Source organism: Crocodylus siamensis, chromosome 10 (genome assembly GCF_052110815.1).
Source record: "Crocodylus siamensis isolate JL-2025a chromosome 10, ASM5211081v1, whole genome shotgun sequence".
Taxonomy (NCBI): Eukaryota; Metazoa; Chordata; order Crocodylia; family Crocodylidae; genus Crocodylus; species Crocodylus siamensis.
This window is the reverse complement of record NC_143404.1, coordinates 6,367,203-6,387,258: the sequence shown is the minus strand read 5'-3', so window position 1 is coordinate 6,387,258 and position 20,056 is coordinate 6,367,203. Positions and strand designations below refer to the sequence as shown.

The following is a 20,056-nucleotide window of genomic DNA, read 5'->3' as shown; positions in this document are numbered from 1 at the left end:
CCAACCACTTTGTACCATGGCATGATGCGAAGCTGATAACGGAGGCTCAAAAAGGTTCATTCAGCAGAGTGGACTCGCCCAATGCTGTGAAAGTACCAAAGTGGCATCTGCAATCCCTTCCTTGCTGCCACTAATCCCCGCCTGCCCTGCTGGCCCTCTGCCTAGTGAGCAGCTGACCCAGGATCAAAGGAGATCAAAAGCATAATGTCACCCCTGCACACTCCCCTTTCCCGAGTCGTGCTGTGTGCTCCCTGGCTGGGACCCAGGGTGAACAGTCAGCTTCAGTACAGACACTTTTCTAGATGTGCATGGGTTTTTACAAAGGGACAGGAGGGAGGGAAACATTTAAGTCAAAAGAAGTTTGCATACTTGGCAGGAGGGCTCGGCTGTAATGATTGTCCTCTCATCGTCAAAATCCAGCAGGATTTGGGGTTGGCAGTGGTTTGGTTGAGCAGAGGGATTTCTGGAGGTAAACCCAGCTGGTACCCAGATGAAATTTAGAGCAGACTGTATTCCTGCACACTGCCAACTTTCAACGTTAAGGAGGCATGTTAATAGCACCACGGCACCTCCTGTTGCGTGATAGGAAAAGATTGGCTGCCACAAGTACAAGAACAGGTGGGGCTGTAATTGGGTCACCGAATCAGCTTGCTTGCAGCTTGGAAGGCTCTCGCAGTGCAAGTTAGTTATCGGGCCTGCTGTGCTCTTCCATCCTGGCCTGGAAGGCGCACAAGTAGGTTCTTTCAACACACAGAAAGTGTGCTCCCCAGCTGAAGTGCTCTGTCATTTTTGCAGGGACGGGAAGGTTTATTGCCCCTCCAGTCCGATTTCCCAAAAGAAAAAGATTGTAGCATGTCCCTTGCCCCGATCACACTAGGTCAGATCCAATTCAGCACAGTGAGCAACTAGATCCATGCTCTTGTCCTACGTTTCCGTGTGCTCAATCACCAGTAGGGTGTAGCACTCGAAAGCAAAGCGCACTTTAACATACACGGAAAAGGTGCTTCTATTGCATGTGGGCTCATGACACCCAGCCCACAGAAAGGAGCTCCTTTTCCACTGTCAGCTAGAAAAACCATGCTTCTCTGCGGCTGTCATCGACATCTGCTGCCAGACAGAGGCCTCCCCAGGGGCATGCACTGCTGATCTTGCCGCTCTGAACACTGGCTAACTGACAAAGCCCCCAGATAACTCCTTAACATTTAAATAGCTTTCTACTGATGCCCTGTCAAATATATTGTTCCCTCCAGCCAGACTGGCTTCATAGAAACAAGCCAGCAAGAAATAAGAAGTTCAGTCATACAAGCCACAAGAAGAAAAAAAACAAAAAACAAAAAACCTTTCCCTGCTCACAACCTTTCCTCTGCCCCCAGCTTATCGGGGGCAAATCCGTTCTCTTCCCAAGGGTTTCTAGCTGGCTTTCTTTCAATGGCTTAGCATATCAGACACCAGTGGCCACTTCATCATGGCCAATTTGGCCCACTGATTGCTGGAGCATCAGCAGCTTCCCAGCTCCACCTGGGAATGGTCAGAGAGCAAATTTCCATCAGTTTTAGAGGCCAGAATGAACTGCAAGGGATGTTAAAGAGTCATTAGCCACTGGAGACTCTCCAAACAGCAGGTGTCTTAGGCACGCTCACCGTCTAGGGGGGTCTTCCAACTTCAGCCCACCCCACACATGCCTCGGGCAAAGAAGAATCCTGCATCCCCCCCCATGTATAGAGAGACATCCTATCTCTATACATATAGAGAGTGGTTGGGAGAAACCCCAACAAGGGTCTCCCAACCACTAACACCACAAGGGCTTCAACCTACCTGTCTTCCAACCATCTCACCAGCAAAACTAAACCATCACCCTAAGCAAGCTTTCCTTTGTTTGATCGAGTGCAGCATACCTTCAGCCGCCTGCTTTCACAATACAGGTACGTACACTTAAGCCAGTTAAGTCACTGATAAGTCTGAGGAGGTTTGGTGTCCACTCATACCGTAAGTCACTGGGGAAAACGAATGGTTTCCCAAAAGTTTGCATCTTGGGTTAAGAGGTACGGGAACACTATTGTTGCTTATTACAGGAGGTGTTTGCAGTGGGAACACAAATTAGAGGAGTGGGCATGGGGTCAGGAGCCAGGAAGCTTTGGGCTCTATAACCATCTCTTGCCCAACCTTTCTGTGACTCCGTCTACGCCAGGCCTTTAACTGGCAGTTTTGAACTCTATCCACGATTCTACCTAGAACTTAATTCTGATTTTGGCAGGGAAAAAGAAAAGACAGCTATTCTAACTATTTTACATTTCTGAGCCTTTTTACTTTTACAAGTTCCCATTCCTACCAGTTACCTGAACAGCCAAGTCATTAGAGCTAGAACCACTTAAGTTAGTTAAAATCCTATTAATTAGAGCTTCAGCTATCTCCCAACAACGAGCCTCAGTCTCAGATTTACACCTAGAAGTGACATGATGACTGTGATGATGGCCTACATCCCAGGGATGCTGTGGGGGTTAGCAAGCAGCTTTGAGATGCAAGGCGTGAAGCTGAGCGCTAAGCATTTGTATTCTGAGAACTTTTCCTTCAAATAAGATCTATAGCAGCAGAAACTGAGGCTGATTTTCTAGCATACAAATCTTTCTGGAAAACAAACCAATAGCCAACCCATCATCTTGCCGACACCTGAAGCTCTGATGAAAGCAGAGCTGAATTGTTCAGAACAAGACAGGACTTTTTCGCTTTGGTAAGAGCAGGAAAGCAATTAAAGAATTTTTTTTGCAAAAATCCTGTTGGTCTAATAAAAGATATCACCTCTGTCCACAAGCCCCGATTGCTTTTTTGGATTCTTTAAAACATGAACTACACTAAACATACTAACTGTGTCATTCTCAAAAAATAATGAACGATCCTAAAGCAACAGGAACAAACAACAAGACAATGCAAGACCAGACCCTCCCAGCTGAGAAAGAGGGACGAACTTATAAATGGCCTGGCACTTCCTGCCCACAAAGCAGAGAGCAGACTGCAGGGCATAGTCCACTAGACTCCAGCAACAACAAATGAACAACTCCTCCTTATGCCCAATTCAGTAGGTGAGCACCTGCTGCTTAACCGATTTCTGAGCTGGAATGCAATTGCCATATTTCAGCTCCTCTCAGGTTAGTGGCACAAATTTATCCGAGGCCTTCAGTTACAACAGCAGTGGAGAAAAGAAGATTGCAACATTTGGAGGGAGGAGGAAACATTACAACTAAAAACAACACCCATGAACTCCCTGCATGCCTCCTCATACATTTTTAGCTATGTTATCCCTTAAAACACCAACCCAAAGCACAGATGATCACACACACGTAACACAGATTTATACGTTTAAATATCAGCCTGGAATTTCTTGGTGGCACTGACATGAGGCAGCTATCACTGGAGGAAGTCTGCCAAAAGGCGATGGCTGCCAAAAGTCATTTTCATGCAGGACTTGTGCTAAAAATTGTGCTTCAACAGCACTACTGCGCTTGCGCTACAAATCAACATAAACACACAGATTTTTAAATGTGTTCTAATCTCTTCATTCACACATGGCGGATCCAAAATTATTATTGATGCGCCAAGACGGTATAATGATACAGCAGTTGGAAAAAAAACAAAACAAAAAACAAACATCATTTATTTTCAGCAATTAAGTCCAGCATGCCAAGTCACCCTTCCTGCAAGGGAGCCTGCAAGGGAGCATTCATCCAGAATGCAAGTAGGGTAAGGAAACCCAATCAAACCTGATGGGAAACTCGGACAAGAGGTAACACAAACTAGAGTCAGGCTAGTTCCATGAATCCGATCTTTGGAAGCCCAGAACAGAAAAGGTCTAAAAGCAGGAATATCTGGGGCTAGTTAAATAACTTCATATGTCAAGACCAAGATAAGGTTACACAGAGCCTCTTGCAGAGAGTATGGTCATCATGTTTATTTGATTGGTTTTCATTACTCTCAAAATAACTTTGGCAGCCTTAGAAAAAATAAATTTTAAAAGCTGTCTCCCACTGATGTCGTCATGTTTAATTAGTTAATGTTTGCTAAAGCGCTCTGAAGATGGATAGCTTTGCAAAAAGGGCAACTTGTGCTGTACTGTTTTGGACCTTTGTAATCAAATGCTGGAGGTTGGATCCTGCTCCCAGCCAACATGTGTGTTGCCTTTGATTCCAATGAGAGCAGGCTCCGGCCCATGGTTATTTCAGCTCTCAAGCACTGAAAACCAGGCCAACATAGCTTGTTTACATCTTTCCTCACGCACCCATACCATGAATGCAGCATGGGACACAGCACTCGAGGCAAACAAGGCCTGCCAGAGGGTCCTTGCAACACAGGGACATAGGCCATTTCACACCACTTTTACAAGAAGCTGTCAAAAAATCTGCCATCTGATTGAATTAGCAAGGGTTAAGTTTTAAAAGAAGCCTCATCCAATGCCCTAATTTTTCGAAGTGGTGCATATCCCACAGTTCCAACCTATTTAGGCACAGACAGAAGTACAGATCCCTGCTGTAACTCACAGTGCTTTTCAGGCAGCACCATGAGTTAGTGATCCCCCAGACCCAAAAGACGTTCACTGCTGGGTCCTGGAGGTTGGGGGATTCAGCTGCAATTTGGAGCAGCTGCAAGTCTGCAGCCATTCTCCCCCCAGCCCTGGCTCTGTCTTCAAAATGGGAGCGGGGGGCGGGGAAGAGAAGGGAGCAGAGATAGTTGGGTCTGGGTTTTTTTTTCCAGACAGCTCTTGTGGGGGGAGGGGAGTAAGTTGAGGGTCCCCATCTCAGAAGCGCTGCAATCTACTTGCCAATCTCCTTGCCACTGGGCAACCCCCAGACCTAGCTCCCTTTGGTCCCTTTCCCCCTCCCATTCTGAAAATGGCGCAGAGAGCAGGGCTGCCCAGCCCTGCTCCTGGCACACACAGACAAGTTAATGACAGCCTCCACTTTGGAGCATCTTCATCTGATCCCATATAATGAGGATTCAGGTCGTCATGGAATCAGGCCCTTTTAAAGCACTCTGCAATCGTGCACTTGTGTTTGGTTACGGCTGTAGAGAGCTTTCAAGGGCCAGATCAGTGAAGATCATCACTTCTGTCTGTGCCTAACTTGTGTGCGCGTGGGAAACACCCCCTGGATTTTTATGCTCTAACATACTAGGATATCTTCCCCAGTCCAGACTTGCTTGCAAAAGGATTTTATCTGTCCTTTGTGGTGGCAGGTGAAAGGACATAGGAAAAGACTTGACCAATCAGCACTCAAGTGATTTTGCCTGTATCCCATCTGCAAACAAAATCCAGACAGTGCTAAAGCCTAAATACGCTCCTCTGCTCATCCCACCTTCTGCCAGGTAAACTAACCTGGGCTTAAGCACACCCAGATGACAGGATGGGGTTGAGCTAGACACAAGCCCAGATTAGCTCCGCAAAGCAGTGATACAGCTGGTTGCAAAACAGGGTATATTCTAGCCAGCGAACCTTCAACCTTTACAGTCTTAGACTGGATAGTTAAGGTTTTTGAAGGTTTAAGTGAACCAAGCATCCAAATGCTTCTGAAATCAGAGTGTGGGTCCTTTAGATTACTTAGAAAATCCTAGGAGAAGGCTTAAAGAGAAAGTGCAGGCTCATTTAGCTGCTTTGTAACAGGGTAAAAAAAGCTGAAAGAGTTTGAGAGCTGACAGAGATGTATTTTAATTCACCTCTTTTGCCAGACGCACATGGTTTTAATCGCTTGGAAATAGAACAATCTGCTCTCTTATGGGTGCAAAGAACCATTCCACTATTTACTTTCTTTGTAGCCGAGAAATTATTAGGAAATACTTGTCACACATTAGTGAGCGGTTCCAATAACTACACTGAATATGTCACACAGTTTTGTAATACATGCACACAAAAAATCCCCAACCAACAACAACATTAATACGAGATGAAGACTGAGATTCTTATCATGCAGAGGTCAGGAATTTCAGAGTTAAGGTTTCTTCTCAATACTTCTAGTGAGAGCATACAAAGTGTTCACTTGCACAATGCATCTCATTCTTGCACCATATATGTGTGTGTCTGACTCATAAAAGATGGTCTTAGCAGGCTGTGAGTGACCAATATTCCTCACTGTTTGATGCTTTTAGGTACAAATTACATAGAGAGAAGTGGACATCTTGGTCCAGCATGCAATGGACAAATTTCAGCATCAAATAATTATCAGGCACCTTCGGTCTCAGATGGATGCAGACGGACAAGATCCTTATCCCTAGGGCCATCCTTATGTGCCAGGATCAGGGTGTACCTGCCAAAGTAAGCCTGAACTGCTGTTCATGCCCTTTTCCAAATGCATAGACACTAGAATATGAACATGATTAGCCTTGGTGGCCTCCCTGCAGCTTTTAAGTTAGAAAACTCCCAGAACTGCCCATCTTTGGAGGGTATCTTCCCTCTGATGTGCACCTCAGAGATCTTCACTAGGGCTGTGCAGAACAGCTATGTGTAGTTCTGGTTTTGATTCGGCCGTTTTGGAGGGACAGCGATTCGTTTTGGTGTTTCACATCACTGTTCTGTTTCGATTCGGTCAAATCGGTCTCGGAGTTTCAAGGCTGATTCGGATCGGCCAGGGAGAGGCAGGCACAGCCAGGTGGCTGCAGGTTCTCCCGTGGCTCCTCTGGTTATGCCTGCCTCTCCCCGGGCAGGGGGAGCTGCCAGAGAAGCCTCCATAGCTGTCCTGCCCAGCCCCAGCCTCCTGGCACTTAAAAACAAAAAAAGCACCACACTCACTGGCTGTAGCAGCAGTAATGAGGGCCTCTGGGGTGTTTCTGAGCCTCCTGTTTTGTTTTGGATTTGGTGTTTCAGGTGCCAAAACACCTCCAAAACGACACGGCTGCCAAAATTTTGCACAGCCCTAATCTTCACATACAAGTTACTTTCCTAGACAGAAGGAGAGGGTATCCATTGCTTCCACAGCCACATCCCTCTCCCAGTCCCCACAGAGGGCAGGATGGATGCTTTAGTAATGAAACAGGTCCATGCCAGGGCCATAGAGATTTGCGATAAAAGACAATGCAGCCTGGAGCTGTTTGGAGAAGTAAGGGAGTAGAGGGGCCAGAGGACAGAAAACATGGTAAAAGCCAGAGCAAACATAAGCAGTACAAAGCTACTTTACAGATGGCCCTGACTCTTACTAGATCCCAGGGGACTGGTCAGATTTGGAACAGCTCTCGTCCAGTCGTCCCCGTGCCTCCCTCCCCTGAAAAATGTCAGCAGGGAATCCCGCAAGAGAACACTTGCGGCAGTTCCCTCTAGAGTCCAATCTCGTCCCACCTTCATTAATTTTCCTGACAGTAACTGGAAACTATGCATCAAAGAAGTCAGTCTTGTACTTGATCCAGCAGAAAGCCTATAGGCTTGTACATCCGCATCACTCAAGTGCCCCGTCTGAGTCTAGTCCAATAACAGATAGCTATTTCTTTTTTAAGTTTTTAAAAGTTTGAATGAAATACTTACTGGGCTCTAATATGAGCCTGTCCACACTCAAGTCCTTCAGGCTCCTATAGCACTGATTGGAACAGTCCCCTTATTACTCATAAATGCGGATAAACCTTCTGGCAAGGCAGCCATTACATTTATAAAGTGTCTTGCATGCAAAAGATGGCAGAGAACAATGCCTAAAAACATAATACAAAAAAAGCAAGACAGCCACAGGCTGAACACCAGGAAGGTGAGTGGAACAGAGACTTCTTATTGCATTTTTTAGCTTTTTCCAGGGACCCATCTACTGAGAAGGTCAGTGAGAAGCAAGCTGCATCACTTGACCGACTAATAAACAAGTGTCCTTGCACCTGCTGAATTTCTCGCACTGCAAAGGCCATGTGAGGATAAGAACCAGAGAAAGACAGGGAACTGGCACACACACAAGTCCCCTACAAAATATACAGGGCCCAAGTCAGAAATCACACATAATACAACCCTTCAGCTGATCCAGTGCTTCACAAGAAATGATGCGTGGGGCAACATGCACCTGGTCAGAATAAAAAGCCTGGGAAAAATTGGAGGCAGTAAACAATGAAGGGTTATGACAGCAAAAACAAAGCTAGAAAACAAGCATTCATATTATCAGAAACACAGACCTGAACTTGATAGCTGCTCTGGGGCACTGACCCGCTCACAGCTTCTGGGACTTGTGCAGACTCTCTTACACAAGGGTCATGGAGATAGTTAAGTCTCAGGGAAATTTCTAGCTACAATTGAGGGGGAAAATGTTGGCTGCTCTTGCAGAAGCAGCACTACACAACAAGGAAGATGCATGTCAGGTTGCGAAAGCACACACAGTAGCAAGCACCGAATGCACTTCACCCCCATATCATGCAATCTGGCATGACAGCGGTGTTTTAAAACCATCTTTCTTATGGCCGTTCTCACTTTGTTTCTATGGCATTCATGAAATAATATGGGCTCCCTCTGCTGGTCAACCTTGCGTCTAGGTCTCCAGTAGATTGGCTGTCTGCTTTCTATTTCAGAACATCCTCTATTTAATAAATAAAACCCCACCAAGAGTTAACACTCCCAATGACTCCCTTACAGTGTAATCACAGAGTCACTTCTTACTGCTGTTCTAATGTTTAAAAAAAAATGTTAAACAAGCCAAGATGTAAGCCATATTAAAAAAACATCTAGGGATGGGGGTGAAGGAGAAGTCAATGGCTTAGTCAACGCAACACAATTAATGCTAAACTGGTGTCCTGTACATCCCGTCAACCCGGATTTACAACTTCTGTATGTGACTTTAGGGTTCCCAGGAAAGGACTAAATTAGCCTTATGTCTCATTTAATGCCATGATTTACCATGGGAAACCCTTCTCCAAAGGAGATGTTTTTCTAGCTATCACAGTTTTAAATGTGCTTGAATTGTTCTCCCCTTCCCTTGGCTTCCTTCCTTGTGGCACTGTTTTGAATCAGACTAAGAACTGCAAGAGCCCACCAATCTGGTAATAAGAGCATGAAGGACAGCAAGAAAGAAAGCAAATGCAAAGAGAATGAGAAATAGAGAAGCCGATCTGAGCAGAGCATCTGGCCTGGCCCCATCTCAAGAGATTTCTAGACCCCAAGATGACCTCAGTGAGGACGGCAGGTACTCAACACCTGCTGGGAGCGACCTGTTCAACCATGGGGCAGAAAGTAATCTGGCCTTCTTCAGTGAGGAACATCAGGGTGAGGTCTGCTCCGACTGAGGGAAGAGCAGCGGAAAGGGCTGGCAGTCAGTTACTACTGACTATAATAAGAACGTCACCAGCACATGGAATAACTCCTTTTTAAAAATCGCTGCCCTCATCATCCAAAGACAAACAAACAGACCCGCTGACCCTTTGACCGAGTGATGATTCTTGCATGCAGCAAAAGAGCCACTTAAATCTCAACTGCTTTTCATCCAGACACAGAAAAGGCTTTTTAACCCTTTGCTCAGATGACATTAGTCCTACCCCAATACGGGCAACTCAATCTAAAAGGCTGCAGCCTAAGGCTAGGGACAGATTTATACACAAACCAGTGTAAGTGATCAGAAACTGGTTCAGATCTGTAACACAGCAGAAGTTCAGCACATATAAACCGCTTTTGAAATGGCCAAAACTGGTTTAAGATAAAACTTGGATGGATGTAGTATCAGACTTATCTGGGTTAAGATAAATCAGTGTACTGAATTTCTGTCTCTGATCCCCTCCAGATTCAAGTTAACTCACAGTCCCCCAGCGTCCCAGGATTCTTTCTACTTCTCCCACAAACTGCGCCCCCCCCACGCACACAGCGTGGGTGGGCTAACCTTGACCCACACAGCCTGCCCCAGCTGAGCAGGGAGGCAGGCAGGCAGGCATGCTGGCATGCTCTAGCCCCCGCCCCAGCTTCTTGCCTGGGTCACTGCAGGCATGTGGCTGCATTTCCAGAATCAAAAGTGAATGTCTGTTCACTTGCTTATCAGTTCAATCTACACAGCTTAGACTAACCTGCAAAGATTAAATTGATTCAGCCTCAGACTTCTTGACCGTCTGTACTTAGCCAAAGAGTCTGATCCTTCCCTGAGCCATATGCTCCCAGAGCCCATACGCTTTGCTGAACTGGGACCCCAGGCTACATTCTGTCCAGTCCTAGAGCAGAAACAAAGACCAGTGGGCCATTTCTTGTTAGTTGGAAACTCCGAGGAAGCAAAATTAATTTTCTCCCCCTGGAGCTAAGATGTGCATGAGAAAAATGAGTCTTTTTTCCAGACTTTGACTGACATTCTAACATGGGTTAAAGTAACCCTGATTTGTGTCTCAGCTAATCTAGTTTGGTTGTAAGACAATCAGTCCAGACTCGGAGCATAAAGATTGCTCACATTAGCTAACCGCAAGCAAATAAGTTAAATAAAATTACTACAATTGCGTTAGTGCATGTAGAAGAACCATCACTGAAATATTTAAGACTATTATGCAGAATTTCAAGGCTTAAGATCAAAGAAAAAATCCCTCATTTTTGTCTCATGAGTAAAGAGTAATGCTGCGAGCCAGGCTCGGATAAGTCTCATGTCCAGCAAACAAGGACAATCCCAGCGTGCTTTTTTGTCTATTATGCTTCCAAATGTTGTAACATTACACTTTGTGTACTAAAATAACTTTGTCTTAATCAGTGCCACTTAGGTGACTTTGGTTTCTGTACATGACGGAGAGTGATTCATCTGGACGCTTTTAATCTCAAATGCTGAAAATATTCTTCGTCTACACATGATGTACAGACAACTCCACATGGAGCATGCAGTCTATATTGTTTTAAGGATTATTTAGTCACTACTGACTATAAATGTTTTTTTAAATATTAGCACTTCTATGCATTTTGCATCATCACAGTCTTGTACAAACATGAACTCACGTATCTTTCCATCTGTGCAAAAAGAAAAAGAAATACACCAGAGTGCAAGTAATTTAAACTCCTTACTATTACTAATACAAGCAGAGCCTTTAGGGTGTATTGTGTAAATGAATTTCCCACACAAACTAATTGAAGATGTTGACTGTTTCAAAGGAGCGTGCCCTGGCAAAGCAGAGCAGGAAGTCCCGACGGTTTAGGAAGTTCATTAAACTGTGTAATGGAATTTAAGTAGCCAGTGACAGCTTTCATGCAGTGCAGCAAGCTGGAGAAGCAGCTTGACCAGCCTACAAGGAGGAGTGCAAGAGCTTTCAATTATCACACACATTTCAGCTGCAGAGATATTGATGTCACTTAAATACCACTATTCAGCAGACTATTCAGGGCATGCAGCTCAGTGACTCTAATAGAGTGAAAAGGTTATTTAATAGTGCATATGCCTCCCTCCTCTAGCCCTGTACTCCTTTTTCATGTAAATAGGTCAATGCAAGACAATGGGGAAAAGAGTCCCGCTGATCAGAAAAGGGCGCTTCACCTAGGGAGTTCTAAACTCTTGAGCACATTCCACTAAAAACAAAGTAGTAGCTAAAAGAAAGGCGTGTGGGCATAATTAACCCAGGAAAAAAGGACTTAATTTACAGACAGCCAGACCTTGGAAGCAGTACAAATAAAACAGCACCGTTCTACATACCTGGTGGGCATACGCAGTCAGATGGAGCTTCTCGTGCTGTCCGTAACTTGGCTAGTCCTTCACCCATTTTCTGTTTACCAGGGGAGAAAAAAAAAAAGATAGATAGTTAAAGACTGAATTTATATTGGCTGCACGTGCACGGACAACAAAACCAGAACACAAATTCCCTGCGTGTCGTATACAAACTTCATCCTTTTTCTTCGGGAGAGTTTAATAATAGCTTCTGCTAAAATGTCACTAAATGTTCTTGAAAATCTCCAGGTTGCCAGACCCTGCCACCAGTTACCCAATGTAACAACATCCTACCACGTCTTCCAGCAAATAACTGCTTTAATTTCCAAGGAAGAAGTTACTCGGCATGACAGATTGCTATCGCAAGCCCTTGGTAAGTACTCAAGAAGATGCTAATAGTGCTGCAAACTGTGTGGCTGATGCTCTCAGCTCAAAAGATGTCTACTGTGCTGCTCAAGTTTTAGCACCTCTTCTATGCCGACACGTGCTTCAAAAGAGACCCGTTTGCTAAGCCTGGACTGAGGTGCAGGATGTCATCGGAGGCAGAGCATGCCACTCAGAAGGATACCTTTTTGTCTTTTTCTAAAGCAATCAAAGGAGGACAAATACAAGATCCCTTGCCTTCTACAGTGTGTAAGACTCTTTTTTTTTTAAATTACCCATTATTTATTTCTCCCCTTCAGTAGGCATCAGCAAAATATGGATACACGAGCTTTCCCTTCTGGGAATAGCTGGACAAAATGTTCTCCTCGGTTTGTCACACACAGTGTGAATCAAAGTACTTCCAGGGAAGTGAAATGACCCAGGGAACTCATCTTAATAAATCCATGGCACCAGCACAGATGCGACATTACACGAATGCTTTTTGTATTTGCAAACCCACATTATATGCAAAATCTTTTTTTTTTTGATTCACTATATATGGGTTCTGTTGTTTCAGGGACATGCTGAATTCGAACAATTCGAAAGAGGAATGAAAATGCTCAGGTTTTGAAGTGGTTCTCCCCAAACACCACTCTGTATAGCTGAGGATCAAGGGTCAGACATTACAATGCAATTTTTTTTCCTTTTTTTTCTTTTTTAAAAGGCAAAGCATCTGTGCTCCTGCCTTGTTTTCAAATAGTTTACAACAGCATTATGTTATCTGTTAGAGAAAACAGGATCACTGGAGTAATCACACCTATAAGGTCTGTAAACATTATCCTGTAGCAATCTAAAACTAAAACAAAGCCCTGCAAAGCCACCAAAGAGGTTCCCCATTGATTTCAATAGGCTCTGAATCAGACCATTCCACTCCTGCCGTTAATTTAAAGTGGGAGGAAAAGGCATACCATGAAAAAAGAGATAGATATGCAACTACAACAAACAGCATGCTCAAAAATCCTTTGACATCTGACAAAAATCATGGAGTGCCCTTCACATTTCTAACCATTTTGACCAGTGGGGAAAAAATCCTATTGTCCACATAGTTCAGTCTAGAGATGCAACACAATTATCCTTCATCATCAGGGCAAGCTGCTGCCTTGCACGTAATCCTGACTGCCCAGCATGCCCGATCCAAAGCTTTAAAGATATTCCATGCCTATTCCTTCTCATTTGCCTAATAAGTAACCAACCAGAAGCAAATAAAACTAGTTGCCATAAGAAGAGCTTGTGGTAGCAGTTGCCAGATGGGTTGATCTGGTCTTTGACTGGCTGTTCTCAAGTTTTGGAGCAAGGGATAGTAAGCCAGCTTCACTTTTCTAAACAGGAGCATTCTTGACTGGTGGCAAATGCTCGGATAGACGTCTTTTTGGTTCATTTTAAAATCAAAGCAGCAGCAGCAGCAGCTCACCGGGCCTCATCTATCTTTCATTACATTCCTCCATTCTGCTAAGTTAGCTACTGTTATACTGTGCTAATCAAGCCAAAACAGCTTTGAGAAAGACTGGGAGAACAGTGCATCACAGAAAACAGGTCAGCCAAACAAGGGAGAAGAAAAGGAGACCAAAAGTTGAGTCTGGGACTTCCATTGCTCAACAGCGTTGGAGAGGAAATCCTCACTGAAAGTGGCTTAACAGGGGGGAGGCTAATGGGACTACCAAACCAAGTAAGGGTCTTCAGGACTAAGCCATTTTGGCTCTGTCTCATTTAAACCACATTAAGAAGAAAGAAGGCAATAATCATAGACATAGGCCCCCACAAGCATAGTCATGTCCAGGGAGGGGAAAATCCAGCATGCTTACATGCTTGAGTGCTGTCCAGTCCAGGACTCCGTTTATGATCAATTCAAGACCAGGCTAATTTGTGAATTAACTTCTGTCCCCCATATCCAGTGGCACAGACGGTCTTTCTGGCTGTTGCAATTCTAACTGTATAGTCCTATCTGCTTGAATGTTATGCTGCTCGCAAGCCAAAGCATCCACAAGATGCTAACAATAACTGGTTGGAGTATCTTTGAGTTGCTTGGAACGACATACTGGAGAACTGCTTTATAAGCTACAATAGAGAGGATGGAGGAGTTTTAAACTATCACAGAATAAAACCATAAGAAATCCTAGAGGGAAGGTTCTGAGATGGAGGGTATATCTTTTGGGGATGGGGGGAAAAATTACCCAAACCATTGATTCATTTCTCCAACAATCACAGGATGCAAAGTGTATACTGCAGACAAGTCACTATTTTCCAGTTACCCCGGATGATAAAGCTGCCCGGGAAAATATAAAAGTTATCCCATTTTCAACTCATTCAGATTTACAGGTCTCTGGGATTAAGGAAGATATTCTCATTTTTTGAATTCTGAAGCAAGTGCCCAGTAGTCCCAATGAATTCCCCTACTCACACAACTGATTAATCTGAATGCTGTCTGGCTAATAAGGAACAATAAATCCATTGTGAATTAAACTGTCCTGCTTTGTTTACAACAACTAAATATTTCTTTAATCCTCGCATTAACATTTTTACTACAGCATGAGAACTATGCACTTTGGATTCAAGCTTTTGCTACACAACAAGTGGCAATACGGCCACATCTGGATCACATGCCTAAATATTTTAGAGTATGTAATATTAGGAATTTATTGATCTTTTTGTTGTTGTTATTGAAGACCATTGCATATGCATAACATGGTTAATTATAAAAGCCAAGAGGACTCGCTCATCTAAGGCTTATCTAAGGCAAAGGTGTGCGTGAAGTCCCTGAGGGTTTTCCCTGGCAGCTCTTTGAGATGGTGTGGGAGGAGGAAATAATCTTATTTTATGTGTATTGCAGTAGAGTCTACAACTGAGACTGGGGTCCTACCATGCTAGCTACTACACACAGGCAAGCCCAACCTCAAAGGCTTAACAATCCAAATAGACAAGGTAAGAAAGTGAAGCGTTGAGAGAACACGCGATTTGTCCATGGTTAGAGAGGGAAGCCCAAATCCAGTGCCTTAAATCATTAGTATGCCTTCCCTCGGATTTCCCTACTATAGCCTAACCTTTTCTACTTTCTGAACATTTCTCCCTGTTTGTGCATGGTGCACAAACCAAACACACAACATTGCATTTACTTCCTTGTATACATCTCAACTTCAGAAATCACGTCAGCAGAGCCTAGGGCCAAGCATGCATTCACGCTCCCTTTGCAGAAGTAGAGAACAAAATTGCACGTCTGTATGTTGTCCTGTGTGAGCCCCATGTTTATATACATGTTTTGGGGTCGTTTCTTCTGCAGCTTTGTGGTCAACTTCAAAAGGAAAAAAAAAAAAGTTAGGAGTTTTTAAAAAATTGACCCATGGCATCAGGTCATTCACTAGGGGTCACAAACAGTTGCTTCTGCAGCAAAATTCTCAAGCACAGAAAGAATAAAGGATCCACTAGTAGGATGTTTTCGACAATTTAACAAGAATGTGATCAAAGAGTTTGTCATTTAAAACTTCAACATAAATGAGTAGATGTAGCTTAGCAGGACTGGTAAAAGATAACAGATAACTAATTAACATTCACTCCCTGAATCTATTACTCATTTAAAAAAAAATGCTCTCAGTATGGACTGAAGTTTGGTCAAACTAAGGGTTTCAACAAGCATATTCTTGTAGCAGGAACTCAGTTTTGTGGTTTAATTTAATTTAATTTTCCCTGAACACTCCCCATCTGAGCACTCACAGTGGAAACCAAGCTTTCCACCCTTAACTAAATCTCAGCAAGAGATTTTTTTCTTCTGTGGCACTGCCCAAAATCATGTGCAATTCCCAGCTTCAACCATATTTACTCAAATAACACCAACAGAACTGCTGGCATGACTGACACGCTGTAACTGGAGCAGGACTTAGTTGACAGAGTAAGTCCAGCTTTCAAGGATCTGAAGTGAAACATAAACGCTGAGGTTTTCCAGTGACGTTTTTCAAGCACCTCTTCTGTTCCAGCACTCCAGATCCATCCCTTAAGCCAGGGGTTCCCAAACTGTGGTACACATACCCCTGGGAAGAGGCAAGACATCTCTGGGGGCTACGCAGGAGAAATTGCTTAATGGTGGATTTTGTTTTCATTATAATAATAATTGGTATTTGAGGGGTTAAATATATAAAATATATGCTGGTAGGGGTACGCAGGCAGCTGGTAAGTCTGGAAGGGGGGATGCAGTAAGAAAAAGTTTGGGAACCTCTGCCTGATGCCATTAGTTACATTCGAAGTAAAAAGGCATGCAGCACCCTCCCTTTGGTAACACCATTTTCTATTCCTTTTCCCCCCCCAAATGCCAAACTATGGTTCTTCCTCCAAGTCCGACTTCTTTTCCTTTGGCTTCGCACCGCTGATCTCCATGTAATCGGTAATGACAGGGACAGAAATTACGCGTAAACCGGTGCAAGTGATCGGAAACCTGTTCAAATCTGAAACACAACAGAAGCTTAGGGCATATAACCTGTTTTCAAAATGCCCAAAACCTGTTTAAAATAAACCCGGATGATGTAGTATCAGACTGAACTGGGTTAGGTAAAAATCGGTTTACTGAACTTCTGTCTCAGACCCCCTCCAGATTCAAGTCAATTCACAGTCCCCCAGCATCCTAAGATGCTTTGCACCTCCCCCAGAAGCACCACCTTTGCAGGGTTGGGGGGCTACTCTGTCTGCTCCAGCTGAGCAGGGTGGTGTGCTCTAGCGCCCCCCGGCTTCTGGCTTGGGCCACTGCAGGCATGCGGCTGCATGTCCAGAATCAAAAGTGAATGTCTGTGCACTTGCTTATTGGTTCAATCTACATAGTTTAGATTAACCTGCAAAGATTGAATCAATCCAGCCTTGGGCTTTTTGACTGTCTGTGCTTAGCTGTGGTAATAAACAACACAGAAACCAACAAGCAACATGCACAACCTATTTTATTTTCTGTCTCCCTTCCTATTGTTTTCTGGCATCTCTTCCCTAACCACCCATTCTCTCTCTGAATTCAGTCCTAGAATAGATTTAAGCAACTTTTACTCCCATGACGAGTTCCCCCGAATTCCACAGGACTAACACAAATGATGTTGCACACACAGGTAACTGTTTGCAGGGCTCAGACCTTGAGACTCGAAATTTCTTGGACAGAATATCATGCGTTAAGCCAATTGCACCAATGGTACAAAGCCTGTAAGGAAGAGGCAATCTAGTACTCCATCATTACTTCTTCTGTCAGACTTATATTCTGGAATCTTGTGAGCTGGGCTGCAATTTTATGAGCAACTGCTTGTCAAACCGATCCTAGAATCCCAAAACTTCTTTACTACCTGGTAAATCACGAAGAAAAAATAAAAAAATCCCCTGAAGTAAAAGCAACTGCTGGGATCGAAAAACCTAATTCCCCCCTAAAATGTGTTAATGTTTAAATCAGAAGGTAGAAACAAATATGGAAACTTGTTATAGGAAGGAGAAATAAAGTACTTTTTGGAGCATGAAAGTTTCCAGAGTTCTCTGAATTATATCAAGAAACTCAGCAAATCTAGCAGCAAATACTGTAACTAGTCCTTAATCTCTTCAATCCTCCATAAATCACTTGGTCACCATTAGACCACATTATGTTTTATGATATTCCACAAGATAATGGGGACCACGTTCATGTACGTGTAAAAGAAAACGATGGTCCATTTCACCCAATAAAAACGTACTGTTTAAATACCAGAATTCCCTTTTTCACTGCCTGCAGCTGGGGACACTGTTTACTTTCCTTCTTAAAGTGAGTAATACCACCTGAGATGTTCTTGCATATAAGTTGTTAATGAAAGGCCAGACTCCACCTATCTTATGGGTGCGAATTTATGGAGTAACGGCTCCTATACACATGCAGGGAGGCTGCTCCAATGAGTTGTACTTTCAGCACATGGGAGCAGACTCGATTAATCAAGCCTGTTGCAGCAACTGTAATTACTGCACTCCAGGAGACTCCGGTGTCACGTGCATCAATGTCCTTGCACTGAAAAATGGCAGCGGGGCACTTCAAAGCTCCTTCAGTTAGCTGAAGCTCAAAGCACCCCACAGCCATTTTTTCAGCACAGGGATGCTGATACATGTGACACTTTAGGCACTTTTAATTAGCACAGCTCTCAGAGCCGTGCTAATTAAAGCACTCCCTCCACATCCCGGAGCACACCTATAAATGCCCTAGAGGTCTAAGTCAGTAAAGAGTGCTAGCATAATCTGGCTGCATAGCATTTAGACTTCCTTCGCATTTTTACCCACAGCATGCCAGACCTACAGGCACACTGCCCACATCAGCTGCCATCTAAGGAATGAATAAAAAAAATTTAAAAAGAAGAATAGTAACTGGTTGTTTTCAGCTTCCCAGACTTGTAAGTGATGGCAGCACTTTGGAGTAAGGACAGCTGTCTTCCACTCTGAGCGCTGACACCAATTAGAAGGGCAACCGCTCTCTGTTTCCGCTCGTCAGTCTGTAAAATGGGGATAATGACACTGGCCTCGCTGACAACTGGCCCTAATCTCGCACAGCCTCAAGCACCATCCACTCCCACTGACTTCAGCATCAGGCCCCGAGTGAGGAAGTGGCGAGCCATACTCCGGAGTGAGATTGGAGGCACACGGGCTATCTATTGCCATGCCTGCCAGGATGACCTTCCCCTCCACCGCCTAGTGGAGAGAAGAGCTGGGGCTCCGCTAAGACAGTGGCTCTCAACCTTTTTCAAATTGAGGCACCCCGCAGGGCACGAAGCACTTCTCTGTAACTTTTTGAAGTGGCGCGGCTCAGTTCACAAAGCGAGTCATGGTTTCACAGTTTGTAGGGTCGGGAGGGACTTAGGCGAGTCCTTACCTCCTCCCGGAGCAGCCGGGCAGCGGCCAGGTCGGGAGAGCCCGAGCCTGCCCTCATGTGCTTTTCGGGGGGCACTCCTCAAGGGATCTGGCAGCCGACGGGGAACCGCCCGCCTGAGGAGTAAAGCAGGGTGGCAAAACAGCTTTGGCGCCCTGGGCAAGTTTTCAGGACCCCAGCTCCTACAAGGCCGAGTGCTGAGGGGGGACTGGGGCACGCAGCGGGCAGGGGCATGGCGCTGGGGACGAGGACGAGGTTCCTGGGGCACAGGCGGGATCTCTTCTGAGACTAACTGGACTCGTTGGAAACGCAGACCGTGAACCCGCACGCTCCCACTGCGCGGCCGGGCCGGGCCGGGCCGGGCCGGGGGAGGCGGCAAGTTACCTCAGGCGAGCGGAGGGGGCAGCGCGCGCGCGCGGACGCGCCGGGGGGGGGGGGCGGGGGCGCACTCACCTCACGCAGGAGCTGCTCCACGTGCGGCTGCAGCAGGGCGAGCAGCGCCGGGCCGGGGGGGCCGCCGCCCCGCGCCTCCAGCGCCGCCACCCTGCCCCGCAGCTCGGCCGTCTGCAGGCTCAGCACCAGGCAGGCGGCGGCGGCCAGCGCCAGGCACAGCGCGGCCGCGCACCCGCCCGCGCCCATGGTCCCTCGTCGGCGCGGCGGCGAGCGAGTGCGGCGGGAGGCCGGCCCGGGGCTGCTTTTCTCCTCGCCCCCTCCCCGGAGCGGGGGATGCTCCGCGCCAGCCCCCGCCTCGGGGATGACCCAGCCGCGATCCCACCCCCGCGCCCAGCGCGCATGGACACGCGTGGAGCCGGCCGAGACCGAGCGCCCTCCGGTGGGAGCTCGCGCCGCGCCCCCGCCGCACGCCGCGCAGCCGGGCTGCCCCCCCGCGCGGCTGGACGGGGCGCGCTCGGTCCTGCCGCCCGGCCGCTGCCCCGGGGCGCAGCAGGAGCGGGCTCTGCGCTAGGGGGATGCCGGGCTGGGCTGCAGAGGGGCCGGGACCGAAAGACACGTCGTGAGGCTCCGTGCAAAGTCCTGCACGTCAGGACGGGCCGGGCCCGCGCGCGGGGATGGACCGGCTGGACAGCAAAGGGCCTGGGGCACAGCGGGCAGGGCGGAGAGGAACCAGCCGTGCGCCCTGGCTGCCAACAAGGCAGCGGCAGCCCAGGCGGCGCGCGGACAAGCGTCGCCAGCAGGTCGAGCCCTCCTTTTCTTC

The 20,056-nt window shown here is 46.1% G+C and overlaps 1 protein-coding gene across 1 annotated transcript in view; it reads right to left on the bottom strand.

Annotated features, from left to right (window-relative positions):
• Positions 1-20,056, bottom strand: part of COL23A1 (collagen type XXIII alpha 1 chain) — a 317,718-nt gene extending 297,662 nt beyond the window's left edge. The window contains exons 1-2 of the mRNA XM_090021020.1: positions 19,297-20,056; positions 11,577-11,646 (exon numbers count right to left, since the gene is read on the bottom strand). Of these exons, the coding sequence (XP_089877146.1) occupies positions 11,577-11,646; positions 19,297-19,482 (256 nt within the window). The 5' untranslated portion in view covers positions 19,483-20,056. The remainder of the gene's footprint in view (positions 1-11,576; positions 11,647-19,296) is intronic.